This window comes from Vigna umbellata, chromosome 11, assembly GCF_029865625.1.
Source record: "Vigna umbellata cultivar VRB3 chromosome 11, Vumbellata_1.0, whole genome shotgun sequence".
NCBI lineage: Eukaryota > Viridiplantae > Streptophyta > Magnoliopsida > Fabales > Fabaceae > Vigna > Vigna umbellata.
This window is the reverse complement of record NC_142175.1, coordinates 31906106-31926628: the sequence shown is the minus strand read 5'-3', so window position 1 is coordinate 31926628 and position 20523 is coordinate 31906106. Positions and strand designations below refer to the sequence as shown.

Genomic DNA, 20523 nt, shown 5'->3' with positions numbered 1-20523 from the left:
TTTATCGTAAATAGTTTTCTTGTGGTATAATAATGGGAAATGTTTTTGATTTTTAATGTTGTATATGTCTTTTAAGATAAATAATTAATTTAATAAAATAAATATTGAAATAATTCATTATTATAATAAAATAAATAAACTTTAACTTTCTTAATTTTATTTAAATTCTAATTTAATTATATTTATTATTAATAAACTTAAAAATAAAATAAATATATTAATATTTGTTATATCAAAGTAATTATATTTTAACGTATTAAAATTCTTTATTTCACTTATTTAGATTTGGCCGTACATAATTTCTCATATAACTGTACGAAAGAATATGATTTGTTCTAAGGGTGACAATGTGGGACATGCTAATATTTCCAACCCATTTGAACCATATAAGTTTGACCCAAAAACCCATAGCCTAGGCGAGCCTGGGATGAACTAGGGTGGGCTGGCCTGTGTACTCTTTGTTTTCTTAGATGCAAATGTAATCCATAAACTCCAAATCTCTCACGTATGCAAAAGGAATACACTCTTCACTTGATTTGGAGAATCCTTCTCCTTCATCACAGGCGAAGAACTCCCACATCGTGTAAGAGAGCCTCTATAATATTTCCATGCTTTCACTTTAACATTTTCTTTAATCCATTATGTTTTTCTAGGTTTTTTTTCACATATGAATTAGGGTAATTATCATTTCCTCATGTTGCTTGAATATGGTGTAGTCTGATTAATCTGACAGCTTCCTCATTTGATTCTATTTTGGTGTATGTATTATCCCTTCCCTTTTTTTCCCATTTTGATACCGTTCACGAATTTTTGTCTTTGTTGACTATAAAATTGTAAATTTATTTACGGGCTTAATTATTTGGAATAAACTATTATTAATTTACCATATATATACTTAATGATCACAAGCTAATACTAATAACAAACAAATGGGTCTACCTATAAATTACAATCTAACATTCTATAATGCAGGAAGGTCTACAATGTTCAATTTTTTGGCTTATTACTCCATGAATGAAAATAAGGATTTGGGGATAACTCAAGCATGGAAAATATTAAGGATTTGTAATGCAAGATGTTTAAAAACTTTGGTCGGCCATCAGGCCTACAGACCAATAATTATGCAGGATAGACTACATTTTTCAACCAACATTTTTAAAGCGAGGTGGGCCAGCCTGACCTGTACTTTGTTGGACAGTTGAAAGGCAGGCTTAAATGGGCTGGGTCGACCCGTATTGCCACCCTTAATTTGCTCGCTAAGAAAGAAGTATTTTATGGGTCAAAGAGGCAGGGATGTGTCCTCTCACTATACGAGATAAAACTCTAGGAAAAATTTGAAAATTTCTTCCCATGATTTGATTTGCTGAGTGGGAGATATTCTTACCAAATAACATTTTTGAGAAATTTCTTCCAGTACTCACTTACTATGCCAGCCATCATAGAAGACACATACAAAATTTTTTATTTAGTCTCATTTGTGAAAAGAAAGAAGTGAACTCAATGCTTTAGACAAATCCATGATAAATCATTAGCGTATCCGTTATAGATCACCATCATCATATTGAAAAGATCAACACTTTTACACGCAACAACTTGTAGTTAAGAAACTTTAAAAGAAGCTCTTAGTGAAAATCAACAAAAACAATAGATATCATTTTCATGAAAAGAAAGCTTCCACATGGAAAAGAAAGAAATGTTGAATACATCTTAGTGCCAATTTGATATGCATTATTGAACTCTGACATTTTGATATGATTGGTGATATATGATATTGATTGAGTTGTTATTTTGGTTGAATTGAAAAAGGCTGTCTGTGAAACTAATTTGATTTTTCTAAAATTATCCAATTGCTCTATATGAGAGTTGTTTTGAACTAAGCAAGATATTTCAAACTAAGGAAAAGTTAGAATTTCCTAGATAGGCAAGTTGGATAACCTAACTTAGTTAAATCATGTGTTATTTTTTTTATAGGTGTAAGACAATACCACATAACCGCTTGACGCCAAAATGAGAACTCATAATAGTTAACTCCTGGGGTCAAGGACACTAGGTGGTATCCTAGGATTGTTAGACGCTCACTTAACAATGAGATCCAAAAGTCTAGGGCATTGGGTTGTACCTTGGTCGCATTGGACACTCGCTTGATAGTGAGCACTAGGGCTTTAGGCGCCAAGTGTAAGGCACTAGGTGTGACAATAGTTTTATTTTAGGGATGTCTCGATGAAATCATAGTTTTTTCTTCATTAATCATTGAATCAAGCAGGAATCTTCACAAATAGTAATTGAAATATGGTTTTTCACTTTGATCATTGAGATTGTCAATTGAAGATTTGTGTTTATAGAAATACATCTTATTGCTTTTATATACTTATAGAAATATTGTACTTGAATATTATGCTAATGCAATGTAAAATAAATTATGAATGAGTTAATATGTAATGTATGACGTTGCTTGTTTGGATAAGGATAATATAGTGATTTTTGAGCAAAATGTGCTACATTGATATTAAGTTAGGGTGTGTTGAATAGGGATTATCTAAACTTTATTAAGTATTCTAACTCACATGGAAAATATTTAGGTAGGGTGAGTTGATGGAGATTCCTACGATGAAAATTAGTTTAAAAGACAACATTTCTAGCATGTCATGGTGAGTTAATGCAGTTATATGGAATGGACTTAGGTCATATTATGGAATTGAGTCAGACATTTAATGTCAAAATCAGAATTTATATAACAAATGTAAAATCTTTAAGTTGAAGTCAACCCAAGAATCCTTCAAAGTGGAAATTATAGTTGATTTACATATTTTGTATGGGTTTAATAAATTATTTGTGAATGATATTTTATAATATATATTTGAATTATTATAAGTCTTTTCTTTTTTTTAATATACTAACTTATCTTTATTTGTGATTTTGTTGTTATATACTATGGTCGTATTTGTATGGTAGAGAATAGTGCAAGTGAAAATAATCATCATTAAAACATATTAAAAGTTGTATAGATAATAGAAACAATTTATGTGTATTTTCTTTTATATTTTGCATAATTAATCTCTCTTTAGTTGATTTTATGTTTTTGAAAAACTTTATTATGTAAATTAATAAAAATAATGGAATACATATATATTACTTATATAACTATTTCTTTTAATTTCAATTATGTAGTTATAATTGTAACATCCCAATATCTCACATTGGATAATTCATATTATTACATTTACGGTAACATCCCGTAATCTCACACTTAAAAATTCACAGTTGATATACATATTTTAAACTCAGATTTCAACTATAAACTCCTAAGTATAACTTGAATCCTTCTAACTTATCTTCGATCTCTTTCTTCATTCGTATTGCTTCAGACGACATTTCTTCATCTGCTCCCGTATAATATCACGCATTATACGATCATCGCATTCACATGCACACACATGTAAGGGTGAGCTAACAATTCAATACAATAAACATACCTCGATATCAAACCATACTATGCTCACTATACCAGATCAAATTACATAAACAAATATGAGTTACACACTAAACCACATTGCATGCATCAATATATATCAAACACCAAATCAGAATGCATACACCAATATGCATCATGCATACACCAATATGCATCATGCATACACCAATATGCATCATGCATACACCAATATGCATCATGCATACACCAATATGCATCATGCATACACCAATATGCATCAAACACCAAATCAGAATGCATACACCAATATGCATCACGTCCATCCATCCCAAAAGTCATACAAATTGACTATATCGCATACATTCACATACTCTCCACATAAATCACATCATTATAATTCACAATCATATTCAGATGCATAAATTCAAATCTAATAAAGTCCAATTATTTCAGAAATCATACAAACTGAATATATTCCAACAAGATATATTACACAATAATTTAACAGTACATAATCTGTTCAATAGGATTTAAGTTAAAAACTTGTCGAGTAGACTTCCAGGAAAGAGAGGTGCGTCACAATGGACAACTTAAGTACCAAGTCTTTCCTTAGCCAAAGTGTTCCTCAAATAGTTTTTAACAAATTTCTTATTTACAGATTTAAAACAACAGCATATAATATTAACACCGAAATTTAATATAGATATCAAAAAATAGAAATTTAAGCAATATTGAGATCTCTGAGAAGATACGAAATTAATATCTATAAGTCTGTAACTCCGATTTCAAATCTGAATGGTCACAATAATTCACTATTTGTTATAAACTATATATTAAAATTTCAGGTTGATCCAACGGTTAACTAGATAGATATTGAGGTTTTACCGAGGTAACTTAGGTGCAGAATTTTAAGTGGTTTTCAATTATACTCAAAATGCGGAACTAATTTTCCCTAAGCACAAACATTTAATTACAAATCTGAACGGTCAAAATGACTTAATATGTCTTATGAATTACATACTAAATTTTGGGCTCAATCTAACGGTAAATAAAATATATATGAAATTTTTACCATAATAACTTAAGAACAGAAATATAGTGTTCATCAGATTTTTCAAAACTTAAAAATTATTTTCTCCAAACATAGACTTTCAATTTATAATCCGATCGGTCAAAGTGTATTAATATATCTTAGGAATCATATATAAAATTTTCAAGTTGATCTAACGGTCAAATAAGTCGTAATATATATTTTACCGAGATGACTCAGTAACAGATCTACAGGGGTAATTAATTTACTCAAACATGCAGGATTTATTTCTCTAAGTACAGACTTCTAATTACAAATCCCAACGGTCAAAGTGAAGAAATAGGTCTTAGGATTCATATATTAAAATTTTAGCTAAATCCAACGGTCAAAGTAATTAAAAGAAAAGTTTTACCATACTAACTCGAAAATAAGAAAATTATAATCATGAAAACTAAATTTATATAAGTGAATAGATAACTACCATTACCAAAATTTTAACATACTCATAACTCATATTCATTATCATAACATGGATAAAAATCATATACAAGAAAGATTAGCTCCCCTTACCTCTATTCCAGACTTAATCTCCTACTCCGAATTTGTTTCCCTGAAATTCTTCAGAACCTCTACTCTTCTTGCAACTAAAAATTTCTCCCTAACTCTTTCTTCTCTATTTCTCAAGCTCTCACTTGATTCCTCTTTTTTTTTTTGGTGCAAAATACCCTTCCCTCCTATGGCTATTTATAGGTAAAAAAAATTTACTATTCATTAATATTTTAATATTATTTATTATTTTAATATTATTTAAAAAATAATATTTTAATCATTTACTCACCAAATCTGATCTTAGTTTCTACCTACTAATTTCTTCCATGCTAAGGAATCTTAATGCTGAAAATTTATTTTTATTATTTTTTTTTTACTATTTACTATTTACTATTCACTTTTTACTATTCACTATTCAATTTTTACTATTCGATTTTCTTAAAAAAAATACTAAATAAGTTATCAAAAATTTTAACTTCTCCTTATAAAATTACTATAATTTTATATCCAAAATTTATATTTTCCTATCCACTAAAATTATTATTACTAATAAAATGCTAAAATTTACTACTATATATATATATATATATATATATATATATATATTTTTATTTTTATGGGTCTTACATTCTCCCCAACAACAAAAATTTTCGTCCTCGAAAATTGGACATAAAATAAGGTTATGATTATTTCACCTTATCTTCTAATTTCCTTGTAAATTCATTTACTCTTCTTTCCCAAACTACTTTGACTAAGTAGATGATCTTTCCTCTAAGTCATTCTATTCGATGGTTTTCTATACTTAGGGGTTGCCCTCTTAATGAGACATCTTCTTTTTTTTTTTTTTTTTTTTTTTTTTTTTGTAGTCGCATCTACTTCTAAAATGTGAGAAAGATCTAACACACACTTTCTTAGTTAAGTAGCATTAAAACTAAATGAATGTTGACTGATGTGCTTAAGAGAAATTTCCTCGTGTGAAGAGCTTCTCCCACACTCGTGGTTGAACTTACTAATAAGAAGATATTACTCTAACGGTTTTCTCCTAAAATCAACATACGACTTCTACCTACTGAGATTCCTAAGTCATAATTGACTTAATAATAGACCCAAAATCTCCTCCTTTTACAAAAACCTTTTAATTTAAAATCTCATCACCTAAAACAAAAATAATCAACCATTAACTTCCATACCAGATTTATGTAACCTAACCACTCATAGTAATAACTTATGCCAAATCATCACTTATAGCTCAAAACTTTCAACTTCCAACTTTTTACTCTAACCTATAATGAACTACTCTTAGATTAGATTTTCCCCTTAACTTCAGGATTTTGTTTTTGTCTTTAGTTGACAATTGGCAGCCCCTGAATTCTTAAAATCCCTTGGATGTATGAAAATAGGTGGGGCTCTCTCCAAATTGCTTGTCCGTTTCTTCACTTGTGCCAAGATCACTCATAAACTATAATCACAAGATTCGAGAAAACTTTTCATTCCTACTATAACTAGAAAGTGATTCTCCTTATAGATCCTTATTTAAGACTTCCATGACCATGTAAAACTCTAAGAATCGTTCTTTTTCCGTAACAATTTTCCATTATATTTTCTCAACACAGTTTCTACTCCTAGAAATTGTACGCCTCCAAAAGCCACTTATGTTTACCAAAAATTTTACTAGATTGCTCCACCTTACCCTATACTTCTATTTTCCGTAAAATTTCTAATTACTCTGATGATTACACGGAGTCCAAAACACTATTACTAAATAATTCATCCTTATGTTTTCTTTTCTATACCCACTTAACAAGAACTTGTCCAAAACTAATACCTATATTGAGTATGCTTTATAACATTCATAGGAACCCTTCCACACTTAATATCATGCATCATTTCCTTCACTCGTCCTTGATGGACTTATCTGATTCTTGGTAATATTGCCTTCACCCTTAACTACACTTAATGTTCAACAATCAACTCACAATTCTTTAAGACCATAAACTTCTAAAAACATATTGAAACATGACCAAACCATCCTTTCGATCATACTCTAGACTACAATAACTATCCTTCACTTGCATTGGTCAGATATCCCTAAAATACTTGTCCTCATCCTTTATTTAACTCACACTAAATGTTGAACCACTATTTTCTTCACCTGATAAACACTTCTGAAATACTTAATAAAACTAGAATAATCAAGCTTCTTTCAAGATTATACTCCAAATTACCTCAACCTTTATTTAATTATTTTCCTAGCAACCATTACTAGCCTAAGTTAAAACATTCTTCAAGAATTAACTTATAAACTCTAAATCTTAGGAATATAAATTGTGTCCTCAAAATACCTTCCCACATCCTAACCTAATATGAATCCACAAACTTAATGTTATCCGTAACCCAGTACCTAACAACTGCGTATCTTTGATAAGACTCAACAGATCACTCAATCAACAATGTTATAATTTATGAAACCACTTATATCAATAAGGCCGAATTTAAAACTAACTAGCTTCCTTATCAGTACTGCACCTACCCATTTAAATAAACTACGTATGCCACATAAGTTAAATCCATCCTATAACATTAAAATATAGCTTAATGGTTACACTAATTAATCCTCTAATACTTGAAATAACTCCCATAGATATAAAGAATTAATGGGTCATCAAAAGATGTCATAGCACAAAACCATTGTGCCAAGTATCCCTTCCTACCACTCTATTCAAGAACTTTTTCAGGCAAGTACACCTTCCCAACCATTTAACCACCATGTTACTTCCTACCACTCGTCTATAGAGATTATCAGGCAATCAACCACAACGCAACCTCAATTATAATGTGCTCCCCGAGATCAAAACCATATCCCAAGGATATTTAGTGTTAACCAAATCTCAAATTTCTATCTTATGCGAACTAAAAGTAAGTATAAACAAGTTCACTCATACACATCACTGGATAGAGATCAAGGTGCGACATATAAATCTTTACCCATCCTTTACATCACTATTGAGGTTTGAATACTACCATATAACTATACCTGATGAAATTTCTCCAATCACAACCTACAACTTCTTAATTATTCCAAATTCCCTAATCACATTGCAACCCTCCTTTTTATCTATTTCCAAACTCTTCTTCTTCCTTATCTTGTCATGTTCATAATAATATCAATTCAACCTACACTACCTCTACTAACTTTAATATTCCAAAATCAATAAAATTTACAACCATAAATCATGACATTTTAATCCTATCATAAAAATACCAAATATTTGCATAAGTCGAAAGCCAAAATTTTCGTACCTGGATTTTCTCCACTACTCCTCATACCACAATCACATACTCTCAAATCTTATCTCTAATACATTTACTAAAAAATCTAACCATCTCCTTTTAATCATCCATTTAGCTTAAAATCCTTCCAATAAAAGATCTCGTGTCCTCTTAACTTATAAATTTCTCCTCCTATTAAACTTTCTCTCAATCCTCTTTATTCCGTATATAACTTCTCATCTACTCTTCTTCGTCTAATATTTGATTTATTCTTAATCTACTTCAGTATTCCTATCCTTTTTTTTTTTTTTTTTTTTTTAAACTTTCTCTTCAAATCTTCCACCATTTTCTTTCTTCAGATTTCAATCATCACTGATACATCAATCCATGTTACCAATCTCACACAATGTCATTCCGTTTCTCATCAACACTTCCTTCTCTTCTGACTTTTAACGTTATTGATATACTAAACCAAACTGATTTCTCAAACCTTGCTACATTCATGCTTATCCAAAGCTTCTCTAAATCTAGCCTTTGAACTCAACTCCTTTTTGTGAAACGTAAGATATCTGATCTATTAATTTTTGTTCTAGAAACTTCTAAAAATTTTACTTCTAAACACCAACATCTTCACTCATCCTTTGAAACTTAAACTCTAGTATTATATTTCCCTATCAAGGCTTTAACTAATTCTAATATCTTTCCTCAAACCCTCAGAATTAAGAAAGGAAAATCATCTATGGTAAAAGTCATGAGTAGTTAGACACAATACTCTACTACCTAGATTTGGAGGAAATGGTAAATTATACCATTTAGACTCAATTCTTCACAGAGAAGACACGGAAGACCCACAACACAGAGGTCATCCTAAGGACGAACTGCTCTGATACCATTAATGTAACATCCCAATATCTCACATTGGATAATTCATATTATTACATTTACGGTAACATCCCGTAATCTCACACTTAAAAATTCACAGTTGATATACATATTTTAAACTCAGATTTCAACTATAAACTCCTAAGTATAACTTGAATCCTTCTAACTTATCTTCGATCTCTTTCTTCATTCGTATTGCTTCAGACGACATTTCTTCATCTGCTCCCGTATAATATCACGCATTATACGATCATCGCATTCACATGCACACACATGTAAGGGTGAGCTAACAATTCAATACAATAAACATACCTCGATATCAAACCATACTATGCTCACTATACCAGATCAAATTACATAAACAAATATGAGTTACACACTAAACCACATTGCATGCATCAATATATATCAAACACCAAATCAGAATGCATACACCAATATGCATCATGCATACACCAATATGCATCATGCATACACCAATATGCATCATGCATACACCAATATGCATCATGCATACACCAATATGCATCAAACACCAAATCAGAATGCATACACCAATATGCATCACGTCCATCCATCCCAAAAGTCATACAAATTGACTATATCGCATACATTCACATACTCTCCACATAAATCACATCATTATAATTCACAATCATATTCAGATGCATAAATTCAAATCTAATAAAGTCCAATTATTTCAGAAATCATACAAACTGAATATATTCCAACAAGATATATTACACAATAATTTAACAGTACATAATCTGTTCAATAGGATTTAAGTTAAAAACTTGTCGAGTAGACTTCCAGGAAAGAGAGGTGCGTCACAATGGACAACTTAAGTACCAAGTCTTTCCTTAGCCAAAGTGTTCCTCAAATAGTTTTTAACAAATTTCTTATTTACAGATTTAAAACAACAGCATATAATATTAACACCGAAATTTAATATAGATATCAAAAAATAGAAATTTAAGCAATATTGAGATCTCTGAGAAGATACGAAATTAATATCTATAAGTCTGTAACTCCGATTTCAAATCTGAATGGTCACAATAATTCACTATTTGTTATAAACTATATATTAAAATTTCAGGTTGATCCAACGGTTAACTAGATAGATATTGAGGTTTTACCGAGGTAACTTAGGTGCAGAATTTTAAGTGGTTTTCAATTATACTCAAAATGCGGAACTAATTTTCCCTAAGCACAAACATTTAATTACAAATCTGAACGGTCAAAATGACTTAATATGTCTTATGAATTACATACTAAATTTTGGGCTCAATCTAACGGTAAATAAAATATATATGAAATTTTTACCATAATAACTTAAGAACAGAAATATAGTGTTCATCAGATTTTTCAAAACTTAAAAATTATTTTCTCCAAACATAGACTTTCAATTTATAATCCGATCGGTCAAAGTGTATTAATATATCTTAGGAATCATATATAAAATTTTCAAGTTGATCTAACGGTCAAATAAGTCGTAATATATATTTTACCGAGATGACTCAGTAACAGATCTACAGGGGTAATTAATTTACTCAAACATGCAGGATTTATTTCTCTAAGTACAGACTTCTAATTACAAATCCCAACGGTCAAAGTGAAGAAATAGGTCTTAGGATTCATATATTAAAATTTTAGCTAAATCCAACGGTCAAAGTAATTAAAAGAAAAGTTTTACCATACTAACTCGAAAATAAGAAAATTATAATCATGAAAACTAAATTTATATAAGTGAATAGATAACTACCATTACCAAAATTTTAACATACTCATAACTCATATTCATTATCATAACATGGATAAAAATCATATACAAGAAAGATTAGCTCCCCTTACCTCTATTCCAGACTTAATCTCCTACTCCGAATTTGTTTCCCTGAAATTCTTCAGAACCTCTACTCTTCTTGCAACTAAAAATTTCTCCCTAACTCTTTCTTCTCTATTTCTCAAGCTCTCACTTGATTCCTCTTTTTTTTTTTGGTGCAAAATACCCTTCCCTCCTATGGCTATTTATAGGTAAAAAAAATTTACTATTCATTAATATTTTAATATTATTTATTATTTTAATATTATTTAAAAAATAATATTTTAATCATTTACTCACCAAATCTGATCTTAGTTTCTACCTACTAATTTCTTCCATGCTAAGGAATCTTAATGCTGAAAATTTATTTTTATTATTTTTTTTTTACTATTTACTATTTACTATTCACTTTTTACTATTCACTATTCAATTTTTACTATTCGATTTTCTTAAAAAAAATACTAAATAAGTTATCAAAAATTTTAACTTCTCCTTATAAAATTACTATAATTTTATATCCAAAATTTATATTTTTCTATCCACTAAAATTATTATTACTAATAAAATGCTAAAATTTACTACTATATATATATATATATATATATATATATATTTTATTTTTATGGGTCTTACAATAATTGAGAGACGATTCTACTTATCCCAAATATTATATTAAATATAAATTTATAATTTTATAATGTTATAATATGATTTTATACTTCTATAATTTTATACTTTTATAATATTTTAATTTTGTAATGTCGTAGTTTTATAATTTTATAAATTTATTATAAAATTTTATAATTGATAATTTTATAATTTTGTAATTTTGTAATTATTTATTAATTTATCTTAATTTTATAACTTTATAATTCTTTGTCAATTTATTAAAAAAAAAGTTGTTTCAAATAAAAATTCTTTTGAAGCAATATTCAAAAGAAAACATATTATCATAGACTTAATTATCCGGATATATGTTTTCACATATATATTCAATGTAGGTGTGCACTCGTAGTAATATTTATACTTTATAGAGTCTTAGATACAAGGATTAACACCCTACTACTCACTATGTTAGTTTCTTCATGCCTAAAACGAAAAGAAAAAAATTTCTTGTCATTCTCTCTTTCATCTCATTCATCTCTATATGAGGTTAATAACTAGTTGAATATCACGATACCCACTTTTAGAACTTCATATATCAAAGCATACACCAAACAAAACCACAACCAATTTTTTCTTGGATCAGTTCCAACCATTCTTGAATACATATTACAAACTAGTCATCACGTTAACCTTCAGAACACAAGCTTTAAGCATCATAACCAGAAAAACACATACGATAATTAGTGTTAGGCTTTGTTAGTCTCGCCCATCAAGTAGTACTTAAAAGTATACTCGTCTAGAGATTAGATAGCTCGTTCAACAAGATCATCTCTAAATCTCAAAGGCTTAAATATCACGAAAGTCGCCCAACGAGACATTTTTCGCCCAACCACTATCAAGTCAACGAGAATATTCTTTGTCAACGACCACTAAGTCAATAACTCTCTAACTTTTGAGCTTGCTCACAGACCATATTATCATCCAATAAAGGTTAAGTCAGTGAATCCTTTAACTTTGATTTCACTCAACGAGAATATATCGTCCAACGATAACTAAGTTAGTAGTTCCCCGACTCTAGCCTTGCCCCATGAATTAAACATAGCAAGAATTCAATCACCTCATCACTAAAGATGATTCAACTTCCTAATCTTAACTCAATAGACCAAATTTCATCAAATAATTCAATTTCACAATTCAACTACCATACAAGGCTACAATAAGTAATTAAAACTTGTCTATCAATTAAAATCAAAGTAACTAGATTCTCTTATCTTATAAAAGACCAGTAAGCGCTAAGATCTTAAGACAACTTCACATGCACAAAAAACCTTATATGCTCCTACAAACAATAGAACAATTAGAACCACCTATAAGTAAAGAGTCTTATAAAAGACTCAAAAGTCACATACAAGCTCAAACAACTCACATGCATGAAAAAATGTACAAACTAAGAAAAATATCAAAAATCAACTCTCCTTTGCAAAAACTAATTGGTTGAAGTAGAAGAGCTCGCTTCAAAGATCATTCAGGGAATCTCTAATCTTCAGACAAATGAATAGGGAGTCAAAATTCTAAGAGAGAGGGTAAATAACTATTAGAGAAAGAATTTTTATATAGATGGTGTGTTTTTAAGTAACAAAACTTGTTAATAGAAATTCTATTTATACTGTGAACTTTTAAAATTAAAATAATTGAGTCTCATTATTTAAAACACATTATTACCTCAAAGATACTATTTTCTAGGCTCTTATATTCTCCCAACAATAAAAATTTTGACCTCTAAAATTGAACTCACTAGGAAACAAATGTGGGTATGACTTCCTCATATTCTCCTCTAACTTCCAGATAGAGTCACCTATTTTCCTTTGTAGTCTACCTTGAGGATAATAAGCAAAACTCATCCTAAGCTCACTGCTCAAATATTGTTGTAGTGTCTACCAAAATCTAGAAATAAACCTAAGATCACTATTTGACACAATACTTGAGGCATTCCATGCAACCTTACTATCTCCTTGATATACAACTATGTCAACTTGACCATAGACATCTCATATTAACGAGGAGAAAATGAGCATTCTTCATTGATTGATCTATTATCACCCAAATTGCATCATCACCACTCACAATCTTGACAAATAGGCAACAAAATCTTTAATTATGTTATACAATTTCCAGTTTGGTATCTTTGTCTGCTGTAACGTCTCATCAAACCTATGATGTTTTACCTTTGCTCTTTGTAAGTCAAGCAAAAAGACTACAAATTGAGTTACGTCTCTTTTTAATTTTCTTATTTACAAAATTTAAAAGTGGGTTGATGTTTTACTTTTACTCTTTAACAAGTCAAGCAAAAGACTACAAACTGAACTACATCTTGTTTTTCTTAATTTTCTTATCACAAAATTTAAAAGTTATTTCTTTTTCTTTAAATTCCACAATCCAAAACCAAATGAATAATTAGGATGCGACAAGAAATATATGGAGATGCAGGAGGAGTGTCTATTTTTCAATTTTAAGGTAATATTAAATTTCAACTAAACCAAATTAACTAAATATTTTGTTTAGTTTTAATTTAGTAAAAAAAATTCAACCAATTTAAATAAATATTTTCAGTTTATTATAAATTGGTTAAATTTATTTAGTTAAAATTGTTAAATAAAAGATATATTCTAACTTTTTTATATGATTATTATCATATTTATAATTTTAGTTTTGTTTTATAATCTACACAATTTCAATGCTAAAAATCATAACATAAATTTACTTATTATTATATTATAAACATGCTGTAAATACAGTATAATCAAATCTTTGAAAAAATTTCCATAGTAACTTAATAAACTTTAAACATATAATTTATATTTCAATATAATTTATTTGAATGTTAGTTTTATAGCTTTAACATAGATGATCTCCTAATGTTTGGAATATTGTAAAAAAATGGTTTACTTTTCCCTCAGTGCAAGAATGGATTTGGAAGTCATTGCTAGTTAGTGAATAGTTGCTACAATGCACCATCAATTTATTTTCCTGATATGACTGAGTTTATTCTGCTGATATAAATTCAACACCACTCCAAACTGATACACAAAGTGTAGGAAGGACCACTCGATAAATGTTTCCACAATCTTTTATTTTATTCTACCGTAGGATCGTCCGATCATTTATTTTTTCAATCTTACTTACAAACAAAGATTTTAGGAGGAATTCTTGTTGCAGCTGGCCCAATATTCAGCTACCAGCTTAGAAAATGAAGAATTGGTGTCCATTAGTCTCGAAGGCTCATCATATTCCACCATTTTCCCTAAGAAACCATACAAAAAATATCAGACAACTAACTGAGTAAGCAGTGTATCGAAAAAGGAGGAAAAGAGAATGAAAGAAGATACCATAGGAGAGGACCATAACCATATCACTGTCTATAACAGTGGGAACCCTGTGAGCCACTGTAATAACTGTGCATGCTTCAAACTCTTGTCTGATAATTCTTTGTAGAATTGCATCTGTGGCAGAGTCAATGGAGGCAGTGGCTTCATCCAGAACAAGAATTCTGTTCCTCTTTAGCAGTACTCTTCCAAGACAAAACAGTTGCCGTTGTCCCAAGCTCCAATTTCCACCTTCATCACTCACTGTATAATCATTCTCAATCAGCCTTCAAATGGCTAATTTGTTCCAAAATCTTAATCTATGAATCGAAGACTTTTATTTTGGAAAAACAACTTGCAAGTTCAAATATTATGTGTATCCCTCATGATTTTAAACCTGGAAAGAGTAAAGCTGCAATAGATTTTTTCCAAAGGCTGCTGAGAGAATTGGCCAGAAAATTCCCATACCAGATCTGTGGCTCTAAGCAGGTTAAGCTTACTCACCCTGAGAGTCTAAGAGATTTGGAAGATGGCTGATAGTTTCCTTAAGCTGACATTTCTCTAAAGCCTATGTACAAATTAAACATAATCAAACATGTGCTCAGTATAAGCTCAAGCAAAACATAAAGATGTTAAAAAAACAATTTTTAACAGCAGAGCTGGTCCGTTTACCTTCCATATCTCATCATCTGAATACAGGCCTAAAGGGTCCAAGTTGGTTCTGATGCTGCCCTTGAAAAGAGTTGGTTCCTGAGGGATGATGCTTAGTTTCATTCTCAAATCCTTCAACCCCATTGAGCATATGTTAATCCCATCTATGAGAATGTCACCGCTTGCTGGCTCAACTAAGCGAAACAAAGCACTTATGAGTGTACTCTTTCCACTTCCGGTTCTTCCTACAACTCCCACTCTACTCCCTTCTCTAAACGTGCAAGTGATACCCTTAAGCACTAATGGAGCATTCGGACGGTATCTAATCTGAGACCAGCGAAGGAAAATAGCCATCACAAAGAAGAAGGTTTATCCATTTGACAGTATTAAAATAAAGAAAAAAAGAATGAAAGACAAGGACGAAACATTACTTCTAAGGCTTGAAGGTCAATCCTGCCTTTGGAAGGCCATGAAGATGGAGGTTGGTGGTCCTTCACAATAGCAGGAGGCTCTGACGGTAGGTGAACGAATTGCTTGATTCTTTCAACAGAGATAAGATAGTTTAATAGGTTGCAATACATTCGAGTCCAAAATATATGTGAATACGTTAAGGATAATGCGTAAGAGAGAGATAGTCCCACAAGACCTGCATAATCCAAGTGAATTTTGAACAGTTAAAAGCTTGTTAATAACATGCAAAAGCTTTATCTTGCTGATTAACCTGTGAAGTAATATTACCTGAGGACACGTATCCCTGAGGAAATAGAACAAGTAGCAAAGCTGAAGTGATGACTGTCAAATTTTGAAGTGCTTCAATCCTCAAAAGTAACCATTCCGTGGCCACATTAGAATGAAAAAACAGTGTTGCGTCTGTGTCTACAAGCTTTAAGTAGTTTTTAAAAAATCTTTCTACCATATCGAATGCTCTCACAGTAACAACACCAAGTGATGTTTCAGCTGCAAAATTCATCACAGGAGCTTTCGTGGTTCCATTGATCCTCATTAATTGCCTTGACGAGGCTTGATAATATTCCTTTCATGGAGGAGAAGATTTGGAAAAAATGAGCTTTCTGAGTTAAGCAGGGACGAGAAATAAAAAACTAAAATTTTTAAAGTGGCTAAACCTGAACATATTTTGATGCAACTATTGCAGGAATGGCAGCAATGAGAACTGGCCATGTTACTAAAACCATTAGACCAATAGTCACAAAAATTTCAATTGGTATACATGTTACAAAGGTGATCGAATAAGGTATGTCAAAATCCAAAAGACTTAAATCTGATGAAGCCTGCAAGAGAGAAAAAGTGGATCAAAATTTCGAATATGACTAAATGGTAATGATCAAACACAGGGAAATTATTTAGATTTTTTTTCCATTGGGAAATGATCTTAATCTTACTCTTGTTAAAATCCTTCCTATGGGGGTTGAGTCAAAGAACAGCATAGGGGCTTTGAAGATAGCAGTATTGAAACTTGTGAAGAGAGCTTTGGAAGCATTTAATCCAAGGTAAGCGGTCAAGAGAGACCTTATATACACAAACGCAGCACCAGAAAATGAAATTAATGAGTACAACCCAACCAAGAAGGCAGTAGTTATTTTTGGAATATCAATGGCTAAAGCAAGCCAAATCGTTGATGCAGTCTGCAAAGCAACAAAAGCACATTGTGCCAAAATTATATAAAACAGCCTCAATGAACCACTGGAAAAGGAAATATAATCCCAGAGTGTCTTGAAGCCAACATCACCAATCTCTTTTTCTTCTTCTTGTGTAAGTTGCAACCCAAGTTGACCCTCCGTAGAAATCTCCCCCTCACTTTGATTTTTATAAACACCTTGAGACTCTTCTCTCTGAATTCTGTTCTCATTATTCTGATCCAACTCTGTAATTGCTTCTTTGTGAGCGGTCACAAGTTGTTCAAAAGCAGTCCCAGTTGTTAAGAGATTCTCATACTTTCCCGATTGAGTAACGTTTCCACCTTCCATTACCTAGAATTTGAGTCATAAAATATCGAGTTAATGATACACAAATGTAATGTAATAGGTATCCAAATGATGTACTTTACCAGGATTTTATCAACTTCTGAGAGAAACTCCACTTGATGTGTCACTAGAATGACTGTTTTTTCTCTTAGAGCCGTCATTACGCAGTCCTGTAACCATATAAATGCAAGTGGTTTGAGTCAATGAAGTGGAAAAAACAGTTCCACTGAAGTTAAGAATCTAATAGTGATAGTTTCTTACTTTGAAAAGGATAGCAGCAGTGTGAGCATCAACTGCACTGAAAGGATCATCGAGGAGATAAATGTCAGCATCATTGTAGACAGCACGAGCTAGTTGAATCCTTTGCTTTTGTCCTCCACTCATGTTAATCCCTCGCTGACCTATTTCTGTAAGATCACCATGGCTAAAATCATTGATATCCTTATCCAAGGCACAGACTCTAATGGCACTCTCGTATCTTGTTTTCTCCATTGGCTTGCCGAAGAGTATATTCTCTCGAACCGTCCCACTCTGTATCCAAGAAGTTTGAGAAACATATGCTATGTTTCCAAACACATTAACCTATTTTCCATCATTCAGAAATTTCATAAGACAATTAAATACAAAGAATAAATGCATGAATGACATGAGAACATAAAGCTAAACTTGTTTTGCTTAACTCACAGTTCCTGATATCTTGGAAATCTCTCCTAATATTGCATACAAAAGAGATGATTTTCCAGCTCCAACTGGCCCACAAACTGCAACTTTCTGTCCCCATTTGATTTCTAAATTCACATCTCTTAAAGTTGGCCTCACTGATTCATGGTCCCAAATGAAGTTGCCAGCTTCGATTTCTACCGCATTAATTGAACTTCGGTTTTTATAGCTTTTGTTACCAGCACTGGTATCTAGTTCTTCGTCAAACAAAAAGGTATTGAGACGATCAAAAGATACCTTAACTTGGATCAGAACAGATAGAGCCTCCGGAATCATTCGAACAGGTTCTCCTAAGTTCTTCAACGTTGCAAGAACTGTAAATATGGTCCCGGCATTTAATGGAGTATTGAAAACAGCACAACCGACGAAAACAACAGCAGAAACGATGGTAGGAGACATCCAATATAAAAGTGACCCATAAGCTTTCAACTTCTGTGCCTTAGATAGCCAAATGAACTCTTTTGCACGTAGGTTCTCAACCAAACTCTTGAATTTGTCTTCCCAGGACTGTAACTTGATGATTTTCATGCTATTTAGAATTTCTGAAGTTGCTCTAAGACGCTCATCCTGTGAAATCATGAACTGTGCCATGCACTTTTGTAGGATCTTGGCAAATGGTACATTGATAAGTCCACATATAAGAAGAGGGACTAAACCAGGAAGTGCACCTACTCCCACAACTCCATACAGGATACTGATAGATAGAAGAATTTGCAATGTACATGCCCATGTTAGATGAAACCACCATGGAAATTCTGCCATGCGATACGCATCAACAGCAATGTAATTCACAATTTCACCTGTGGAGTGTCTTGTCCTTGCTGAGTTTGAAAGCTTTAGTTGTTTTTCATACACTGCAACCATCAGAGCTGATCTCATCTTCAACCCCGACCTCCTGGTACAAAAAAACCAGTGTCTCTGTGACACAGAATCAACCACTTTGGAGAGAATAAGAAAACCCACTATTGTAAGACCTTCTCTGAGATCTGTCTCCCCGGAATCCCTACGATTTGAAAAGTTGACAAAAGCATAGAGTATTAAAGGAGAAACACTCACAGCAACGGTTCTGAGCAATGCGTAAACAGATATTAATATGTTCTCTTTTAAGTGAGTTCTAACAATGGACCAAAACACCAAGTTCTTGGTGTTGTTCTTGCTTCTCTCCCTCGCAAGGGATTGCCATGCATGCATGAAGTTTTGGTGGGACAGGTGTGCCTTATCTTCAGAAAGAATGGAAGGGATGTCTTCAAGAGATAGAGGCCTTGAGTAACCCAAACTGAGTAAGGAGTTAACCCAAGAGAAAGTCAACTTGCTCAGAAAGGAAGCACGACCTAGTCCTGTTTCTTCCGAGTCAACTTCCCGAGCTAACAACGGTTCAGATAAACCTTTTGGCACATTTTGAATGACAAAGCAACCAAGGTTTTGGAAGGCACAGAAGAGAAGAAGCGTGTGTAAGAGCCATAGTAGGACATCGAAAATTTCTATTGCATGCTTTCTAAAAAGAATTTCAATGTGGAGAGCCGAAACTAGTGCAAAGGAACATGCCCACCAGACAGAGTTTAGAACTTTGATCCATTTGTGTCCCTGAACAAGCAATGAAACTGCTAAAGAAGTCCAAAAAAATCCTCGTACAACGCATGCTAACCAGCTGAGGTGGTTAGCCCTGGAGTTCCCAGTTTTGGCTACGAAACTCCACAGGGCAATACTGTAAAACACAACACTAGTGATCGCACAACAGACAGAGACAAAAAGGAAAAACCTGCTTTTGGTATGAGTTCCATTTGTAAAATTTCTTCTGATTAAAGTGACAACGGTGGAAGCGTAAAAGACACAGAGGAAAATTAGATTTATAGTGTCTATTGTGCTCCTTTGTGAACAGAAAGAAGTGAACTCAAAATGCTTCAGACAAATCCATGAGAAATCATCAGCGTATCCAGTAAAAATCTCCATCATCATCATCATCATCATCTAAGAATGATCAAGACTTTTAGACGCAGCAATGGGAAACTTTAGAAGATGCTCTTCATGCAAATGAACAAGGTCAAAGAACTAGACAAAAGACATCATTTGCATGAAAAGGTAACTTCCACAGTCTCCTTCAATAGGGAACTTATTATTGTTGTGTGGCACTAATGGTGCAGAGAAGAAAGAAACGTTAGATTCATGCTACTGGAAAGGGAATAACTGACATAATCAGTGTGCCCCACCTTCCTGTACAA

The 20523-nt window shown here is 31.9% G+C and overlaps 1 protein-coding gene across 1 annotated transcript; it reads right to left on the bottom strand.

The window, feature by feature from the left end:
* Positions 1-14587: 14587 nt before the first annotated feature.
* LOC124822219 (ABC transporter C family member 8-like) lies at positions 14588-20284 on the bottom strand. The gene is made up of 11 exons (XM_088102115.1): positions 18269-20284; positions 17846-18166; positions 17668-17754; positions 17003-17590; positions 16727-16891; positions 16341-16635; positions 16034-16248; positions 15624-15929; positions 15456-15519; positions 14976-15215; positions 14588-14890 (listed from the first exon to the last, which is right to left on the bottom strand). The coding sequence occupies exons 1-11, from the start codon at positions 20270-20272 to the stop codon at positions 14784-14786; spliced, it is 4392 nt and encodes a 1463-aa protein (XP_087958241.1). The 5' UTR covers positions 20273-20284; the 3' UTR covers positions 14588-14783.
* Positions 20285-20523: the final 239 nt, after the last annotated feature.